The sequence below is a fragment of the Arabidopsis thaliana genome, chromosome 5, assembly GCF_000001735.4.
Source record: "Arabidopsis thaliana chromosome 5, partial sequence".
Classification (NCBI taxonomy): domain Eukaryota; kingdom Viridiplantae; phylum Streptophyta; class Magnoliopsida; order Brassicales; family Brassicaceae; genus Arabidopsis; species Arabidopsis thaliana.
The window spans coordinates 21,068,694-21,085,047 of record NC_003076.8 but is presented as its reverse complement, the minus strand read 5'-3'; the positions used below and the strand labels follow the sequence as shown (position 1 = coordinate 21,085,047).

General features: G+C 33.4%; 5 protein-coding genes across 8 annotated transcripts; 1 reads left to right on the top strand and 4 right to left on the bottom strand.

The window, feature by feature from the left end:
• Positions 1-620: 620 nt before the first annotated feature.
• On the top strand, positions 621-3,204 carry AGL72 (K-box region and MADS-box transcription factor family protein; the record flags this gene model as incomplete). 2 transcript variants are annotated; one of them, NM_001085276.1, is made up of 8 exons in its annotated part: positions 621-755; positions 910-1,103; positions 2,001-2,085; positions 2,247-2,308; positions 2,419-2,518; positions 2,632-2,673; positions 2,762-2,803; positions 3,109-3,204. In NM_001085276.1, exons 2-8 carry the CDS (start codon positions 922-924, stop codon positions 3,202-3,204), a joined length of 609 nt encoding a protein of 202 aa, NP_001078745.1. In that variant the 5' UTR covers positions 621-755; positions 910-921. The 2 variants fall into 2 exon arrangements, with proteins under 2 accessions (NP_001078745.1, NP_199999.1); NM_124565.2 differs by having other exon boundaries at positions 3,082-3,204.
• A 211-nt stretch (positions 3,205-3,415) lies between these two features.
• Positions 3,416-5,942, bottom strand: TRM24 (uncharacterized protein). Of its 2 annotated transcripts, NM_124564.4 has the most exons (4): positions 5,455-5,942; positions 5,272-5,339; positions 4,274-5,185; positions 3,416-4,187 (listed from the first exon to the last, which is right to left on the bottom strand). In NM_124564.4, the coding sequence occupies exons 1-4, from the start codon at positions 5,627-5,629 to the stop codon at positions 3,570-3,572; spliced, it is 1,773 nt and encodes a 590-aa protein (NP_199998.1). In that variant the 5' UTR covers positions 5,630-5,942; the 3' UTR covers positions 3,416-3,569. The 2 variants fall into 2 exon arrangements, with proteins under 2 accessions (NP_199998.1, NP_001332233.1); NM_001344964.1 differs by having other exon boundaries at positions 3,470-4,187; positions 5,272-5,924.
• A 1,426-nt stretch (positions 5,943-7,368) lies between these two features.
• AT5G51845 (Defensin-like (DEFL) family protein) lies at positions 7,369-8,001 on the bottom strand. The gene is made up of 2 exons (NM_001036981.2): positions 7,833-8,001; positions 7,369-7,694 (listed from the first exon to the last, which is right to left on the bottom strand). Exons 1-2 carry the CDS (start codon positions 7,903-7,905, stop codon positions 7,546-7,548), a joined length of 222 nt encoding a protein of 73 aa, NP_001032058.1. The 5' UTR covers positions 7,906-8,001; the 3' UTR covers positions 7,369-7,545.
• A 2,384-nt stretch (positions 8,002-10,385) lies between these two features.
• AT5G51840 (junctophilin-like protein) lies at positions 10,386-13,104 on the bottom strand. Its single transcript, NM_124563.4, has 7 exons — positions 12,819-13,104; positions 12,697-12,728; positions 12,263-12,360; positions 12,065-12,147; positions 11,584-11,661; positions 11,393-11,491; positions 10,386-11,177 (listed from the first exon to the last, which is right to left on the bottom strand). Exons 1-7 carry the CDS (start codon positions 12,903-12,905, stop codon positions 10,917-10,919), a joined length of 738 nt encoding a protein of 245 aa, NP_568766.1. The 5' UTR covers positions 12,906-13,104; the 3' UTR covers positions 10,386-10,916.
• A 204-nt stretch (positions 13,105-13,308) lies between these two features.
• AT5G51830 (pfkB-like carbohydrate kinase family protein) lies at positions 13,309-15,938 on the bottom strand. 2 transcript variants are annotated; one of them, NM_001344963.1, is made up of 8 exons: positions 15,701-15,938; positions 15,318-15,576; positions 14,818-15,023; positions 14,518-14,730; positions 14,246-14,443; positions 14,023-14,163; positions 13,819-13,935; positions 13,309-13,732 (listed from the first exon to the last, which is right to left on the bottom strand). In NM_001344963.1, the coding sequence occupies exons 2-8, from the start codon at positions 15,337-15,339 to the stop codon at positions 13,598-13,600; spliced, it is 1,032 nt and encodes a 343-aa protein (NP_001318782.1). In that variant the 5' UTR covers positions 15,340-15,576; positions 15,701-15,938; the 3' UTR covers positions 13,309-13,597. The 2 variants fall into 2 exon arrangements, with proteins under 2 accessions (NP_001318782.1, NP_199996.1); NM_124562.3 differs by lacking the exon at positions 15,701-15,938 and having other exon boundaries at positions 13,313-13,732; positions 15,318-15,553.
• Positions 15,939-16,354: the final 416 nt, after the last annotated feature.

Below are 16,354 nucleotides of genomic sequence, written 5' to 3'. Positions count from 1 at the left end.
GACTCGGTGACCCAAAACAAATTCATCGGAAGTATATGATTAAATAATGTTAAATATTCTCTCTGTTAATTTTTATTTGATTTTTTTTACATTGATGTATTTTAATTTTCAAAATAAATAATTGAATATTATTGGTTTAGAATTATAGAAAAATGTAAATCACAAAATTAATATATTTAGAATCAGTTTTAATATGTTTTTTTTTAATATGTGTGTTTAATAAAAATGTATTAACATGAAATTGAAAACTCAATAATAGACCAATTATATAATAAATCTTATGTTTTTAGCCATTTAATAAATAAATATAGCTGAACGTTTCGACTTTCGACAAATTCATTGACCCACATTAGAACCGATTCATCCGGCCGGTCCGGTTTAACGAACAGTTGATTTTACATAGACAAATAGATTCCTCTTCGTCTATTTTTCCTTACCTACTGCCTACGTGGGCTAATGGAAAAAAAAAACGTTACCAAATTAAAGAAGACAGATTCCTTCATTTTGTTAAACAATAGATTAGACTTTAGGGTTTGTGGCTCCTGCACTAAGAGCCTAAGAGAGGTAAACACAAAGCTTTTTCTGATTTCAATTTCCATCAAATTATTTTTCTTTTCCTTCTTATGTAAATTATTCCTTATCTATCCAAATTCGTCTTCTTGAGTGAATTTTTAAAGCGAATCTCGACAAAACTAGCTCTCAAAAGGGGTTTTGGGAGTTACCTTTTGTTTCTCAGATTTTCCCACATTTTCTTGGTAAAGTTCTCACGGTTGGTTTTCAAGCAAGAAACCGTTTCTGGTTTTTGACTTTTGGATTCTTGTGACTTTGTTTCTCTGATCTGCCAACAAATCTTTCACATTTAGTTAGGGTTTCCATAAATCTCTTATCAAATCTGGATTGGTTTTGTAGGAAGTAACTGAAATGGTGAGAGGAAAGATCGAAATCAAGAAGATTGAGAACGTGACAAGTAGACAAGTCACGTTTTCGAAGCGAAGGAGTGGTCTCTTTAAGAAGGCTCATGAGCTTTCTGTTCTATGTGATGCTCAAGTGGCAGCTATGATCTTCTCTCAGAAAGGAAGATTATATGAATTCGCTAGCTCCGAGTAAGATTCTTAATTTCAGCTTGATTAATTACTCCAATCTTTATTATACTATTTCAATATTTTTTTATGATGTTGATATTTGTTGTCATTATAGTACTTGTGTAGTGTAATATCTTTCAGACCAAGTAGTACTAGAGATATCTAGGTAAGATTTCCCAAAATTTGCATCTTTCAATTTTATTTTTATATTATGTTCTATAGATTTTTTTTGTTAACAATTATTTTCCTCTTTTTACTTCCGGTTCTTTTTACATTTTATAGTTCCACTTGTTGTTCATATTATGAATTAATTAGGGTTTTCAGAAATATAGATTATTGAATATTGAGCCTTATTCTACGTTGGAACTCAAAGTGTCATGAAACGGAAACCCACAAACCATTTGACATATAATGTATATGTTAATCTATTCAAATGGATTTTCATAGTTAAGAACATAAATATAAATCATGTAGTATATATATGAGAAATAGATTAGTGTGAATATGATTTTTTTTGGCACTTTCTATATGATACTTTTTTTTTTGATAAACTTTATATATGATAGTTCAACTGTGTGTTCATGTTCTGAGTCGAACTTCTATATTTAATGCCTCCCATAGTCTAATTCGACCTTTATGGTCGGACAGCTCATGTATGCATATGGTCGGGGAGAATGATTTGCATAATAACATCATCACGATAAATCAATCATGGATACTTTGATGCATATCTAGCTAGGTTTATATCCGAAAAATTCACACACTCAAACACACATGCAAACATATCCAATAAATGTCTAGTTTATCTTAACCAATATATAAACTAGTGATGACATGATTAACCATGCAAGAGAGTATTCAGATATTATTCAACCTAATCTCACAAACTAATGAAGCTTTTCTTGAGAATTGTCTTAGTATCAGGAACACGATAAAGCGATACGCTGAGTACAAGAGAGAGTATTTTGTTGCAGAAACTCATCCTATAGAGCAATACGTGCAGGTTCCTTTCTATATAACAATTCTCTTCAATTATTACTCTAGTTTCATAAATGACTTACAAACCTTTTTGCATGTATCATGTCCAACTTAAGTTGAAAATAATTTTAGTCACATTTTGGCTTTACTTTTGTGACATTTGGTACAAACATTTTGTATATACAGGGGCTAAAGAAGGAAATGGTGACAATGGTGAAAAAGATTGAAGTGCTTGAAGTCCATAACCGGTTTGTATATATATCATTGTCATATTTCTTTTCAAATATTTTATGATAGAGTTGATTTTCAAGTAGTTACTAAAGGATGTGTGTCAATTTTGAAAATGTGGCTTTGTTAGGAAGATGATGGGACAAAGTTTGGATTCTTGTTCGGTAAAAGAACTTTCAGAGATAGCCACACAGATAGAGAAAAGCCTTCATATGGTTAGATTAAGAAAGGTAACAGAATACAAAATTGATTTACCATTTTACAATGTAATGAGATTTTACTTTCAAAATCACGGTGTTATTGCTTAGTTTTCTTTGGATTCTATATTGGTTGATATTGGTAGGCTAAGTTATATGAAGATGAGCTACAGAAACTAAAAGCCAAGGTAAGAATAATTACAATTTGATTTTGTTTGGATCTCTTGTCCATTGCCATGTGTTTTAATAACTTGATCTCTCTTCTTTAAAAATTAGGAGAGGGAACTCAAGGACGAGAGAGTCAGGCTTTCTCTAAAGGTATGTACCATATGGTCCAGTTTCTATACCCATATGTGTGTTATATAGTCATAAATGCGTACAAATGGAACTAAACATTGTAACTTGAACCCATTTCATTAAAAAAATAGTTTAACCTATGTATGGAGGAACTTGGAATATGGCGGATTATGCTTCAACCAAAATGTCTTGTTTTGTGGTTATATACTTTTTTTTTTTTTTTTGTGGTTATATAATTAAGTGGTTATATACTTAATTATGATTGTTTTATGTTTCCCTAATTATTTATGCAAATTAAGAAAACAATTTATACTCACTTATGCCAGGTTGGAGAAAGACCAATGGGGATGCCGTCGGGAAGCAAAGAGAAAGAGGATGTTGAAACTGATCTATTTATTGGATTTCTGAAGAACCGACCATAAAATCGTCCTTGGTCATTAAACGTCATTTCTAGCTATCTATCTCAATTAATGTTATGTATATGAGTAATAGTGTTTCAAAATTTCAATCACTTGTCTTTTCGTATAAACTCAGAATAATGTAATGTGTAAGAGTTCTAACTATGCTTTTGTTTGTGGATGTAATGTAATGTAAACTCTTAAGTTTCTGTTTTCTATTCTTCATTAAGTAAAATCGATTTTTATTTATTCTACTATATTCAAAACTTGTTCTTTTTCTGCGGTTTTTTAATCCATCTTCTTTTTTTTTGGTTTTGAGGAAAATGTTTTTATACAAATAACACAAATGTGGGAATTACAGAAATAATACAAATGGCCCAATAAAGAAACTATTCTAATAGTACATAATGATTCAACTTTCCGTCCGACGTCGTTTTGTTTGATCTCTTGTTAAGACTTAATTCGGACAAAGTTTCTCGCACAAGCGCGTCTATGATCTCCCGCTCAATCTCTACGATGATCTCTTCTCCTTCCTCTTCAAGCTTCTTCTTCTTCTCTAGAAGACGTTTCACGTCTACTAAAGCAATCTCTTCAGGAACTGGATAACACTTAGTACTATATCTCGCTACAGCGGAACAGAGCTCGCTGATTAGCTCCGATCCCTGATAGTTTCCGCGTCGTTTCGCCACGGTTTCAATCAGAATCTCGTTCACTAGATCGAACAATAGCCTACGATTGCATCCTAGAGCCAATGTTCCTGATGGATAATCTCCAAAATGCTCTAGTTTGCGGAAAATCGAAAGATCGAGCATTGCTTGTGAGTCACTCTTGATTCCCGCAAGATTCATTATTCTTATGATATAGTCTTGTTCAGAATTGATTTCAGTGGCTGCATCGTCGAATTTGTGATTCCTCGCTACTTGTGGACTATTCTTCTCGGTTTTGTGCATCGAACTAGAGCGTATCGATGCTGCTTCATTCGATATTAGTCGCTCTCTTTCGTTAATCTTGAAAAAACCACGAAAAGGGATTTATCAAAGGTTGAAAATTTAGTGTGTGTGAGAGTTAGAGAGAAACTTGAAATAGATTGTACCTGTTGATGAGGAGGTCTTGTGGCAGAGATGTTTTCAAGATCATTTGACTTTGGTATCTTCTTAAACTTCTTGATCTTGTGTAAAGGCTTGGCTTTCACGTCTCTAGAATCAGACAAGAAAGTCTCTCGCTTCCTGTTTCGAATATCTGATGTTGGAGAAGGCTTTATGGGACGTCTTGTTTCAGTCTCTGCCTTCTTGCACAGGTTGATGGGTTTTAGTTGCCTTTGTTTTACTCTGTTCTGGCTCTGTTTCTCTCCAAGAATCACTGGTGTTGGCTTTGGCTTCTGAATGATCGGTTCTGGTCTGGAAGAAGATGATGAATTAGGTTTATGACTGGTGCTTTGTTTGTTCTCTTTCTCTGAAAACCTAGTTCTTGGTGAACAAGAAACTGTTGTGTCTCTTCTAAGCTCGTGTGATGGTCTTGCTTCTCTGTTTTTCACCGAGTTTGTTATATCCATACCGACGACTCTTCTTGTGACGACTCTCTCTTTGATTTGTTTAACTATCTGCCTCGCGTAATCTCTTGGACTGTGACTCTCCTCTTGGTCTTCTTTCAGCCTTGAACGCCCAAACTCTTTTTCTCTGTTCAGCTGAAGAGAGAGGCGATGAATGTCGAAATCAGATTTCCGAGCAGAGGAGATTCTAGGGCTAACCGGTAAAGATCGTGTGCCTTTCTTGGAAAGTCTATGGCTTGTGATATGATGACTTGACATGGTATGAAGATCTGACAGTGAATGGTTAAGGTCAGTTTTATCAGGAAGAAGATCAAGACCCATTAGTCTAGCCACCAAGTTTGGTGTTTTGCTTCCTGGTGAGTTACAGATTTCAGATGAAGAAGTGGAACTATCAGTCACAAGAGCTCTGAGTCTTGAACTCTTTGTCCCTGTATCTGTTTTCACTCTCATGCCTACCTACAATTTCAAGATCATTATCAGAAAATTACCTCAACCAATAAAATCAGACAAATTAGTAATCCATTTTAAGTTTTTTTACTTACTGGAATGTTCGAAATTTCTTTGTCTTTGTAGGTTGTTGATGGTAGAGACTCTTCCATCAACTTCAAGCCTGCAAATTTCACAATGACAACAAGAACAACAACACTTACGTATTTCTCAAAAACCAACACAAATATATGCTTATGAAATTCAACTTAAGCTTTGTGAGAAGAAAGAGTATATACCTTTTGACCTTGAAGGAGAATCAATGGTGAGATGATGATGAGAATCAAATAAGTGGTAAAAAGCAGCCATGCATCCATTTGCTGTTTTCTTTGACCTTGAGGAAGAGAAGGCTCCACCGCGGCCACCACCTTCACTGCCATGGCCGTCATCGAACATGCCGCAGTCTCTTCCCATTTTGAGTAAGAAAAAGTCTTACAACTTTTTTTGTTAAGCTTAAACGTTGTACAGTAAATATGGGACTGACAGGAAAAAATTGTAAGAAGAATGGTGGATGGATCAAAAACCCAAGCAAGTGGCTAAGTTGAATCTAAACTTGGGTTACTTTTTGTGTCTGTTTTTGGTTCTTGAGTTTTAAATTACCAGACAAGAGATGTTGGAAGCAGCTATCTTCTCTGCAATTCTCTCTTCTCTCTCTTACATTGGGAATCGAACATGAGGATGGTGAAGAATATTTAATGTGACAGAAAATGTGTTGCAAAGAAGAAGATAATAATTACGAAATTTTATGAAACTGTAAAATAGTTAGTAAGTAGGAGTTATTAGATAACGATGGCCACACATCTCTCTCTATGAAGTAGACAGCTTGAGTGTTTTTACAATATCATTTCAAGACCATTCACACTTCATGTCTCTCTCTCCTTTTTCTACTTAATTTTGTGTGTTCAAGTTTAAAAAATAAAATTAAAAAACTTGTTTTTTTCTTTCTTTTTTTGGGGATTTTCAAACTCGTGAACCATTTTGTTTAGCTTACGTAACAGAATATTCTCAATATATGCAAGCAGTTTGTTTCATGGTACCGAGATGGTTAGTTAGGTTAATGTACAATACATCACCACAATTTTCAACTATTGTGTAGACCTTCGATGTCTTTGTATTTTCTAGGATTTATGTCTTTTGAGGTTTTTTGGGCTGGTCCTTTTGTTTTCTTTGGGGCACAATTTTTTTTACACGTATCTTTTTTTTACTATATTGTATATTTGTATGTATTGAAAAGGATAAAAGAACAATATCTTTTGCATGACATTATGATGTAATTCTATTCTATTGTATTAATGACGAGTTTTGAGACCGTTGACAATAATTAAAGTTGTGTCTATATCGCTTTTAAGTTTTAAGTAAAGTTTGAATTCTCTTTCCACGCAAAAAGAAATCGCATTATGTTACTAAAATTTGTTCAAGCTTATCTTACACTTTCTATTAGGATTGGAAGTTGAACTTTTCTTTATGCATATAAAGTTTTGTTTTATTTTATAGTCGTTTTACACAAAGTCACATGTTTTCTAGATCATTTGTTTCTTACACACTTAATACTCCATTATCCAAGTTTGTATTTTACACATTTTCAAGTAGAGCAGCCCCACAATGCCTCTACTTTAAGAGAGTCTATGTTTTAATGATATATTTTGGTATAAAAAAATGGAGATCAGTTTCATTTTTGTAATTACTAAATTGTAGTAGGAAAAGAAAAATTGTCGAGAAGTTTGGTTCAAAATAAAAATTGAACTGTGGAAAGCATGTTTCTTAGTATATTATAATATACTCTTAAAGTAGAATCATATCTAAGACTTTATTTTTATTTTAGAATGTATAAAATGTTTGAAACGGTCCAACGTAACCATCGTAGTAGTTACAAGGACATGACAAATAGTGTTTTTGGTGGTTGATTTAATTTGTGCAAAGGAAAACACAAATTCAAATGTCAGATTCAGTTTGTGGAACGACCAAAGTATGTGCATGGGACGTTTCACATGATAGATTCTTGTACATGTAGAAGAAAAGTATAAAAATTACCTATCAACAGTTGTGCAAATCCATAATATTTAGTTTTTATCTATACTATTTGATAGACTGTTTACATCAATAAAAACATGTTTCTTTAATTTAAATTTTAAGCAAATCAAAACATTCTTATATAATAGTCATACAGTCATTCAAAGTTTTATTTTATATTCTGTCTAATTCATATTCGATTTGCATACATACTGAGACATGTGATGTGAAAATAATAATACATTGGGTGATTATTTAGATGATATAATATTTTATTTCAAACCTTGAACATATTGTCAATCATATTTAGTTGCAGATTTTTAGAGACAACAACATACACGGCCTTGGAGTCCCATAGGTTGACACAAAGCAGCTCTAGAAGGTGGTTTCAATCCACACCTTTCGTAACAATCTGACCTCCTTTGACATGGTCCTTTGAATACACAATCGCTTGAATCATCCATAATCCCTGTTAAATCAATCAAATTATAAATATATTAGTTACATATAATTGTTATGCTTTTTGGGTGATTATATTATAAACACTGATGATACCTATATATACTGGAAAATATGCAATTTTTAGGATAAGGAAAAAAAAACTTACGAGTAGATTGAACATTAACAATGAGAAAAATGATCAAGAGAAGAGCAACAAAATGAGACTTCGAAGACATCATCTTTTGATATAAGTTCCTACAATATAAATTACTATGAAAATTTTGGTAAATCCACTTAGAATAAAACGAGAATTGTTGGTTCTTTTGTAGATGAATGTAATAAGGCTCTAATACCATACAGAGAATGAAGAACAAGATATTACAGGGTGATTAATGAGTATATATAACTGTACATAAATAGATCCTTGACACAAGCAATCATGCATATTAAGATATCCTTCATAGTTAATACCATCTATATTTTGCATCAAATTTAATATACCATAACATTTTATTTGATTTAAGATTTTGTTTACTCATATAAATAAATAGAGTTAATTTCAAATCTCATTAGCATTTTCAAATCTCTTATACATGGTAATATATTAAGAATCTTTTTGCTTTGTTTTCTTAAACTATTATAAATTTTTCATATTTATTAATTTAAATTTATATGTAATAACTATACATAAGATAAACAATGTGAATTAAGTACAATATTATTATTTTTTGACCATACAAAATTACAAAACTATAAATAGGTCTAACATATAGTTAAACACAACAATTTTTTCTTTCTGAAATCTAAAATTTATATATCAACATTTTGAAGTGGAATGAGCGCTATTTAAGATGTTATATAAGACTGAATTTAAAAGCATTTTAGTAATTATTTTTTTGTTTATCTTCATCGCCTGTTACATCACTATTAGAGTAATGAATCTATCATATTACAAATGATGATCTTATCATTCATGATTAGTGATTGTGTTTTAATAAATTCGGCCTAAAAATGATTTGCCTCATCAAATCGACGACAAATTCTCACCTAGTTATTGTAACACCATATGTATGTCCCAGCTGTTAACGAAATTGCAACATCACTAAAACATCAATATTTACCATAATCTAGGGTAAGTAGGTACTAAAAATAGATGAAACGTAAGGGCCCTATGTTAATAAATTAGGATTTTTTTTGAGGATCAATCAAATCTATCGACCTCAAGAAAAGATCGAAACATCAAGAGGTTTTTGAAAGCGATAGTGATAGAAGCTGCTTAAATTCAAAAATTAGAAAGAAAAAAAAACAATCCCACTTGGAAGAGAAAGGGATATGTGTATCAGAGTCCTTCTCATAGTGAAGTCATTACACAACCACAGTGGAAATCGAGTTATTGGGACCACATTTTACCTAAATAATTCATTGTTTCATTATATAACATAAAGTTTTGGAGGATCGTGGGGCAAAGCATGATTTGTCTTGTTGCTTATAAACAACAGTGTCCCAATAGTAGAATGGTTGTTTTATAGGCAAGTCAGTGTTTAGAGTATTGTCGACGGCAAATCAAGATAAAAGTTTCATTACTGTACTGCAGGGTTTTCACGACATTTTGGTCCTACTAATCCCGCCATATTCGCGTTTTCGATAACTTTTGAATATCTATTATACCAATTCCTTATGTTTATGTTTCGCAGTATTATCATGAGACATCATTATTGTTATGAGTTTTTGTATCGTGGCAAGTATTTAATTGATGGGATGCATATTTGGAACCATATGATTCATTACTCGTCAGAAAAGAAAATGGTGTATTATGAGGGAACGCAATCATATGTTTAATTCAATGCGTTTATTTTTGAAACAAAGTAGAAGTAAGTTTTTTGTTTTATGGGATTTTTCAAATTGATGAATGTATATAAGTAAAGACAAAAAACAAAGATATTAAACAGAATGCAATGGAATCAAAAGGGTAGTTAGAGGAAGATCAGACATTATAAATGTAACCATTACTGCCACATGAAATGAAGCACGAGTAGGAAATTAAAGGCGAAAATGACACTTTTGATGTTTAACTATAAGAAAAAAAAACTTGTTAATACTACAAATTTGAAGACTTCCAAAAACTTCAGGATATACGGTCCACAATCTTAAAAATAATATCTAAAATAATCAAAACTATTTTTTGTTTGTCTACTAATCAAAACTATAATATACAGTTTTAAATTTTTTAAATATTATATCAAAAATTTGAAATTGGAAAAAAATAACATACATCACCTAAGCTTTTTAGATCACAAATATTGAAAGCATTTAAAAAATATATTTCCAACCTTTTTAAAAATGATCTATTTTTATATTGCTTGAGGTTTCTTTCTATTATAATATATATCTTTTTACATATACTGTATGTTCTAAATTATATATGAAAATCCAGACATGATCTTTTATTTCTGATATAAATCAAATTTACACATACCAAATCCAGACAGAAGCTTTTATATTCTGAGTTAAACCAAATTACACATCCTAGAAATTATAAATATCCAATTTTCGAATTGGATTAAATCTCCAAATATTTTTCCCAAGTATACATTTCAAGATTTACTACAAAACAAAAACTTTGTTAATACAACAAATTTTGAGTGACGTCAAAAACTGGGTTCCACTTGTGGACTCCCCTGACACAGATCGGTCACAGGTTCACTTTTAGCTCGAAAACAGTATTTTGATATGTTATACCAGAGCAAGAGAAGAAGCATTAAGATTTACTGTCACTCTTTTGACCTTAATCTACCACCAGTTCCAGTTAGTTAATTCAGGAGATCCCAATTTTTCGTTTTGACCAAGTTAGAGAGCCCAAATTTGCGATTCATATCTTTATAACTTTCGAGTATTAAAGATCGAATAGTATGATTACTAATCATATGAAACTTGCTCTCCATACCATAACGAATCATGCCTCACTCTAACCTCTTAGACAATCAAACTTAACTGTTCTCAGATTATTACATCAAACCCAATTGCACAAAATTGGAGACATACACAAGAGATGATCAATGAACAGTCCAAATATGATTGGATGGATTTCTTTTCAGTAACACAAGTGTATGAGAAAATGAGAAGTCTTTGTGGCTACGTACTGGTCCATCGATGTTAAAAGATGATAGAACATACCTGGTAACAATATATTTGACATACTTCTGATTCGAAATGACGCTTTCGGTATATGGATTATCTAGATATATGTATCTCAATTTCTACCATCGACATCGAATCCAGCACCTGTCCAACCTCCTCTGCCTTTGTTCATTATTCCAATTCCTCTTCCCCTCCCTTGATTCTGTGGTTTCTTTTTCGCTTTTGATTCTCCTTCAGCTGTTGCTGGTCTCTGTCCATGTTCTTTACCACCTTCCTCGTTCCCGTGGTTATTTTCAGGTTTTCCCGGGTGAGTTTGGTTCGCATTGGCTGCTGGTGCGCTGTCTACTACAGATTTAGTCTCCGGTTCTTGCACCTAAATATGAATGAAAAAATGTAAGATGTTAAAAGCATCTTTCGTGCATCACTGATTGTCAAGCAAATAGATTTGATTGTTCATGTAACATTTTGCAAAGTATTAGCTGTGGTTATCAACATACTCATGCAGGAATTATCTGGTGTCTCTACAGTTAGAATAAGTTGCCTTACTACAAACAGATGTAATGTTAACTAGAAGAAGAGATTGTTTACTTGCTGAATAGAAGTAGATGATCGATTTGGATTCAACGCTTCTAGTCTTCTTTTCAATTCCTCAAGTCTGGCGTACTGCGTATTGCTGCTTTGTTGTACCTACATTTATAATTTTACAAAAGATAGTGATTTGAATGTCGCTCAATGGGAAAAAATCAATTCCCATTATCAGTTTCAGAAAAGATATTTACCAGACTGTTTAAATCTTCGCAAAGACTCTGTTTTGTTGCTTCTTCATCCTTCACAACTTTTGATGCTGCTTCAAATGCCTAAAAAGAAAGAAGTTAATTTACAATCTCTAGACTTCAGAGGTAGGGGTTAAACAATCTGAAGAATAGCTAAATGCCTATAGGTCACAGCACAACATGAAACTTGGTACTCCGTCATTGGAAAGTAAAACTAACAGCATCGTTGAACTTGAAAAGGAAAGTTAAGCAAAACATTCGTTTACTCAGTCATGTTTGAAAGTAATTACAAGACCGTGAGACCATGATATTTGAAATATCCATTGATAGGAGTCATCTGACTTATTCTGCTATGCGGCATTAACAGGTATAGATATCAGCATCACATCCACCTAATACTAGTCTAAGTCTACAAGCCATGTAAGGTCAGACAGAACATAACAATAGAAAACGTTGAGATATATTAATCAAAGAGAGACAAAGAAACCTTTCGCGCTTCTTCTTCTTTCAACTTAGCAGCATGGATCCTTTCAGTTGAGACTTCGATTTTCTTTCTCAAGTGTTCCATTGCTTTAGGATTTGACAACAGAACAAAATAAAAATTTTAATCAATAAGGCTGTTCCATGTAACAAAACTAATAAACCATGTCACATTGAGTGGAAAAAAGAAGTAAACTTGCCCAACCTGCTTTCTTAGGTCCAGCAGTGAGTTTCAATTCCATTGAAAGGTTTCCAAATTCCCTTTCAACATCCCTAATTTTTGTATAGTTCTCCTCAATGTATCTAGAATATGATGACATATAGAATCTCATTAAAAGAAAGTTACACAGAAGACGAGCTAAAGAAACAACTACATTCACATTCTTAGAGCAACAGCGTTCCAAATGATTCGGTAATAACTAAGGACCAGTTCTTCAGTAACTTTAAGTGTTTCCTCCATAAAATTTATCCACGTCTAAGAAACAGGAAGAAAAAGCACTCGTAAAGCAAGTAAACACTAGCTGAGACTTATGATTAAGCTAGCTGGAGAGAAGCTAAGATCGTAAAATGTACACTACATTCCTTTAAAAATTGAACAAAGCGATCAAATATAATCCCAGATTTAGATACATTACTTACTTCCTCAGCTGAACTTGCTCTTCCTCGATTATCTGATCCATACAAAATCATCAAATACGCGTTCAGGTAAAAGAGCATCACACCAACACTTGTTCTGATAATACATGAAGATTCAAGTTTACCTTCTCTGTGTAAGCAATAACAGGAGCTTCTCTTGCAAGACCATCGGCTCCGATCTCAGCCTTCAGTTTTGGATCCGACGCCATCATTTCCTTCTCCTAAAAACTTCAAAACTCAATCCAATAATGCTCCGATTTCGTCTTCTTCCTCGATTTCAAAATTCACATTCCATTTATGATTCGATTCGCGTGTAGTTCCCACTCTGGTTTTGGATCGAGGGAAAGTGATGGAGAACGTGTGCGAGAATTATCGTCCCGGATTTTGATTTTGACGGTGATAACGAAATGTTTAATGTTCGTTAAGTTTCCACTGAAGAACTTAACGTTCCCTTCTTAACGCCGTTAACATTATAAAAATTGTCGTTTTTACCCCCAGCTCTATTCACAATTTCACTAATCCCAATCAAGTTTGACTTGTCACGTGAGCATCACGTTCAGCTCAACATAATTATCGATGAGGAATCTGTGGGAAACTCCTCGTAAACCGTAAACCGGTTTAACTAAACAATTAATGGTTTTGCGTTAAAGAGTGTGTGTCGTTCTCGTTACATAAAACGGCAAGTAGTTTTTACAAAGCATGAATTTGTTCTTTGTAGAAAACCTAACTTGATAATAGTAAAACCAAACCACCCCAATACTAAAACTCCGGGAGATCAACAACAAACTAAAAAAACACACACAACATTCTTGAGTTCCTACAAATTGGGGAAAAATATTTAAAAAAACAAAAACACTGTAAAAGGTAATGAATTGATACACTCAAAAGAGACTTTTGAAGCATTTTAGGAGCGAGTAGAAGAAAGAAGATCTTGAACAGCATCCATGCTTGGCATCGCCGGTATCGCTCCTCTCTCTGTTACTGTAATGGCTCCACATGCGTTTGCAAATAGAAGCGCCTCTCTTAGTTTCTTCTCATCCTGCAAATTTTCACATAATGTCATTGATTCATAGTCTTAGTTACAAAAAGCCAGAGAAGGTAAAACTTAAGAGATAAGTAAAGTACCTTGAGAAGAGTAAGATCAGAAGCTAAGCTGTTCAATAACCCGCTCACGAATGCATCTCCTGCACCGGTTGTATCAACTGGCTTCACTTTTACTCCACCAACTCTACCTTTAAACTCCTACATGATCATATAGCAACAAGAATAAGCAATCTGATATAGAATTGATATTAAAGAAGATTAGAGAAAGAAAAAAGACAAGCAAACCTGAGTGTAGTATCTACAGCCATTAGGTCCTTCTGAAACAACAAGAAGCTTAAGATTGGGATGAAAGAGCTTTTGCAACACCACATCATCATCATAAGGATCATCACCACCGGTCAGGAATGTTATCTCGTCTTCGCTAATCTGAAAACCACTCAACAAGACTTGTGTCATTTTTAAGTACTAAGAATGATCTGATCTTTCACTCTAGCGTAAAAGATTATACCTTTATAACATCAGCTAAATTCCAGATACTCATTATCTCTTTCCTAGCAGCTTCTTCTGATGGCCACAACGGCAATCTCAAATTCGGGTCATAAGATAAAAGACTCCCTGCAGCCTTAGCGATTTTCATAGCTACAAGCTGAGTAGAACGGCAAGGTTCCTCAATCAAACTGATAGATCCGTAGTGAAAGATCTTGGCCTGTAATTAAACAAAATCAAACCATTGGACTTAGTCTCATTCCAAATGTGGATCAAAAGATGAAAAAAATCTACCTTTTGGATGAGGTTCTTGTCAAGCTCAGATTCCAAAAGAAGCATATCAGCACTCGGATGCCTGAAGAACAAAAACTCCCTCTCTCCATCACCTCTTAGCGTAACAAAGGCCAAAGCAGTCCGTGCATTATGGTCGAATCTCATCCCAGAGTTGTCAACATTGTTCAGCCTTAGAATATCAGCTAACATTCTTCCAAACTCATCATCACCAACCTGAGTTCATAAACAAAACTTAAAACTAAGATTGGATTCAAAACAAGAGCCCTTAGATTGATCATCAATGGTAAATCAAAATCAGACCTTTCCAATGAAAGCAGAGGAGCCACCAAGTCTAGAGACACCAACAGCTACATTAGCAGGAGCTCCTCCAGGAGCTTTCTTGAAAGCTGGTGCTTCAGCCAATGAAACACCTCCCACCGTAGGAACAAAATCAATCAACATTTCACCGAAACATACCACAAGAGTTTCTGAATCTCTTGTGTCGATCGTTAGATTCTTGAGATTACCTATTACCAAAAGAGATGAAAAATCAAAACTCGAAATCTAACAACTTCAAAGTTCCTCGATTCAAACACTTGTCGCATGTACAGATTTCGTTCTTCAGCAGAAACAAACAGAGATCTATCTATAGAACAAAACCCCAAGATGATATATGATCAAAGAACAAAACTTTAAGCCAAAACAATAAAAACAGATACTTAATTCCATGAAAACGAAAAACCCAACTCGAATCCAGCTTTATAAAGATCATTCGACAGCGACAGATCAAGAACAAAAGAAAGAAAGATTTTAAAACGAACCTGAGATTGCATCCTCACCCATTTGAGATCTTCGGAATTCGAAAAGACGAAAACGGAAACAGAGGGGATCTACGAGGAACAGAGAGAAGAATTCGAGAGAGCGAGAGAAGAGAAAGATTTGAAAATTCGTGTGCTTTTATTTTGTTGCTAATTGTTAGTAGAGATGAAGAGACGAAGTTGGTTATGTATTAGTAAGGAATTTATGCTGACGTCATCAAATATGTGGATTTTTCCGGTCTACTATGTTACACTCGTGTGACTACAAAAAAAAAAAAAAAAAAAAAAAAACGTTAGATCTTTTGATGTCATAAAGAAAAAAATAAAATTTATTTTTCGTATATGGAAAGAAACAAATGTCAAATAGTTTGCAACGTGTTACTTACCAAAAATATAAAAAAAATTGCAACGTCTTCTCCAAGAGAAAACTTTAAAACCCTTCTGAATTTTATTTTTTTCCGGTCAACACTGTAGCTTTTAATGTTTTTTGAATCGTAAATTAAAACAAGAATTAGTAAGCTAAGATTTGTATAGTGGAAAAATTGCGTGCTTAATGTGTCTGGCATGAAACATGATTTGGATGTTATTTATTTTCCCGTAAACTACGATTAGAAAAAGAAGGAGAATCGTCGTTCTTTGAGTGACAAGAAAGAAACATCCGTTTTTGATTCTAGTTGTTATGTCTTTGTTTATTTTTCTTTTACATTTTTATGAGATAATAATAAACTACAAGTTGATGGTTCTTTATTGAAAGAAATAGTAACGAAAGCAGAATTTTAGACTTGGAAACGAAGTATGGACTTGCTACTAGAGTTGACTTGCTGCTAAGTGAGAATGAAGAGGTGGGGTTGGTATTTTGAGGATTGTGTCTAAAAGTCATGACGAAGGAATGCATGAATTTTGTCGATAGATTACATGTTTTGAGTATTAGATATTATTATATCGTTTTAAAGTCGGTTGTTTATTGTTATGTCTTTAATATTGGAGTGTGAGTTGTCTAACTAGATTTATTTTCTCTACTAATCTCGGTATGGTTTCGG

What these genes read in the sequence shown, in the direction of transcription:
- TRM24 (NM_124564.4), bottom strand. Translation starts at nt 5,629, where the DNA reads ATGGGAAGAGACTGCGGCATGTTCGATGACGGCCATGGCAGTGAAGGT. An exon ending in TTCTCCTTCAAGGTCAAAAG is followed by an intron (nt 5,340 to 5,454) that starts GTATATACTCTT and finishes TGAAATTTGCAG; the next exon opens with GCTTGAAGTTGATGGAAGAG. An exon ending in CAAGACCTCCTCATCAACAG is followed by an intron (nt 4,188 to 4,273) that starts GTACAATCTATT and finishes GGTTTTTTCAAG; the next exon opens with ATTAACGAAAGAGAGCGACT.
- AT5G51845 (NM_001036981.2), bottom strand. Translation starts at nt 7,905, where the DNA reads ATGATGTCTTCGAAGTCTCATTTTGTTGCTCTTCTCTTGATCATTTTT. An exon ending in TGTTAATGTTCAATCTACTC is followed by an intron (nt 7,695 to 7,832) that starts GTAAGTTTTTTT and finishes TTGATTTAACAG; the next exon opens with GGATTATGGATGATTCAAGC.
- AT5G51840 (NM_124563.4), bottom strand. Translation starts at nt 12,905, where the DNA reads ATGATGGCGTCGGATCCAAAACTGAAGGCTGAGATCGGAGCCGATGGT. An exon ending in AAGAAGAAGAAGCGCGAAAG is followed by an intron (nt 11,662 to 12,064) that starts GTTTCTTTGTCT and finishes CTTTCTTTTTAG; the next exon opens with GCATTTGAAGCAGCATCAAA. An exon ending in CATCTACTTCTATTCAGCAA is followed by an intron (nt 11,178 to 11,392) that starts GTAAACAATCTC and finishes ATTCATATTTAG; the next exon opens with GTGCAAGAACCGGAGACTAA.
- AT5G51830 (NM_001344963.1), bottom strand. Translation starts at nt 15,339, where the DNA reads ATGGGTGAGGATGCAATCTCAG. An exon ending in ACAAGAACCTCATCCAAAAG is followed by an intron (nt 14,444 to 14,517) that starts GTAGATTTTTTT and finishes GTTTAATTACAG; the next exon opens with GCCAAGATCTTTCACTACGG. An exon ending in GCTGTAGATACTACACTCAG is followed by an intron (nt 13,936 to 14,022) that starts GTTTGCTTGTCT and finishes ATGATCATGTAG; the next exon opens with GAGTTTAAAGGTAGAGTTGG.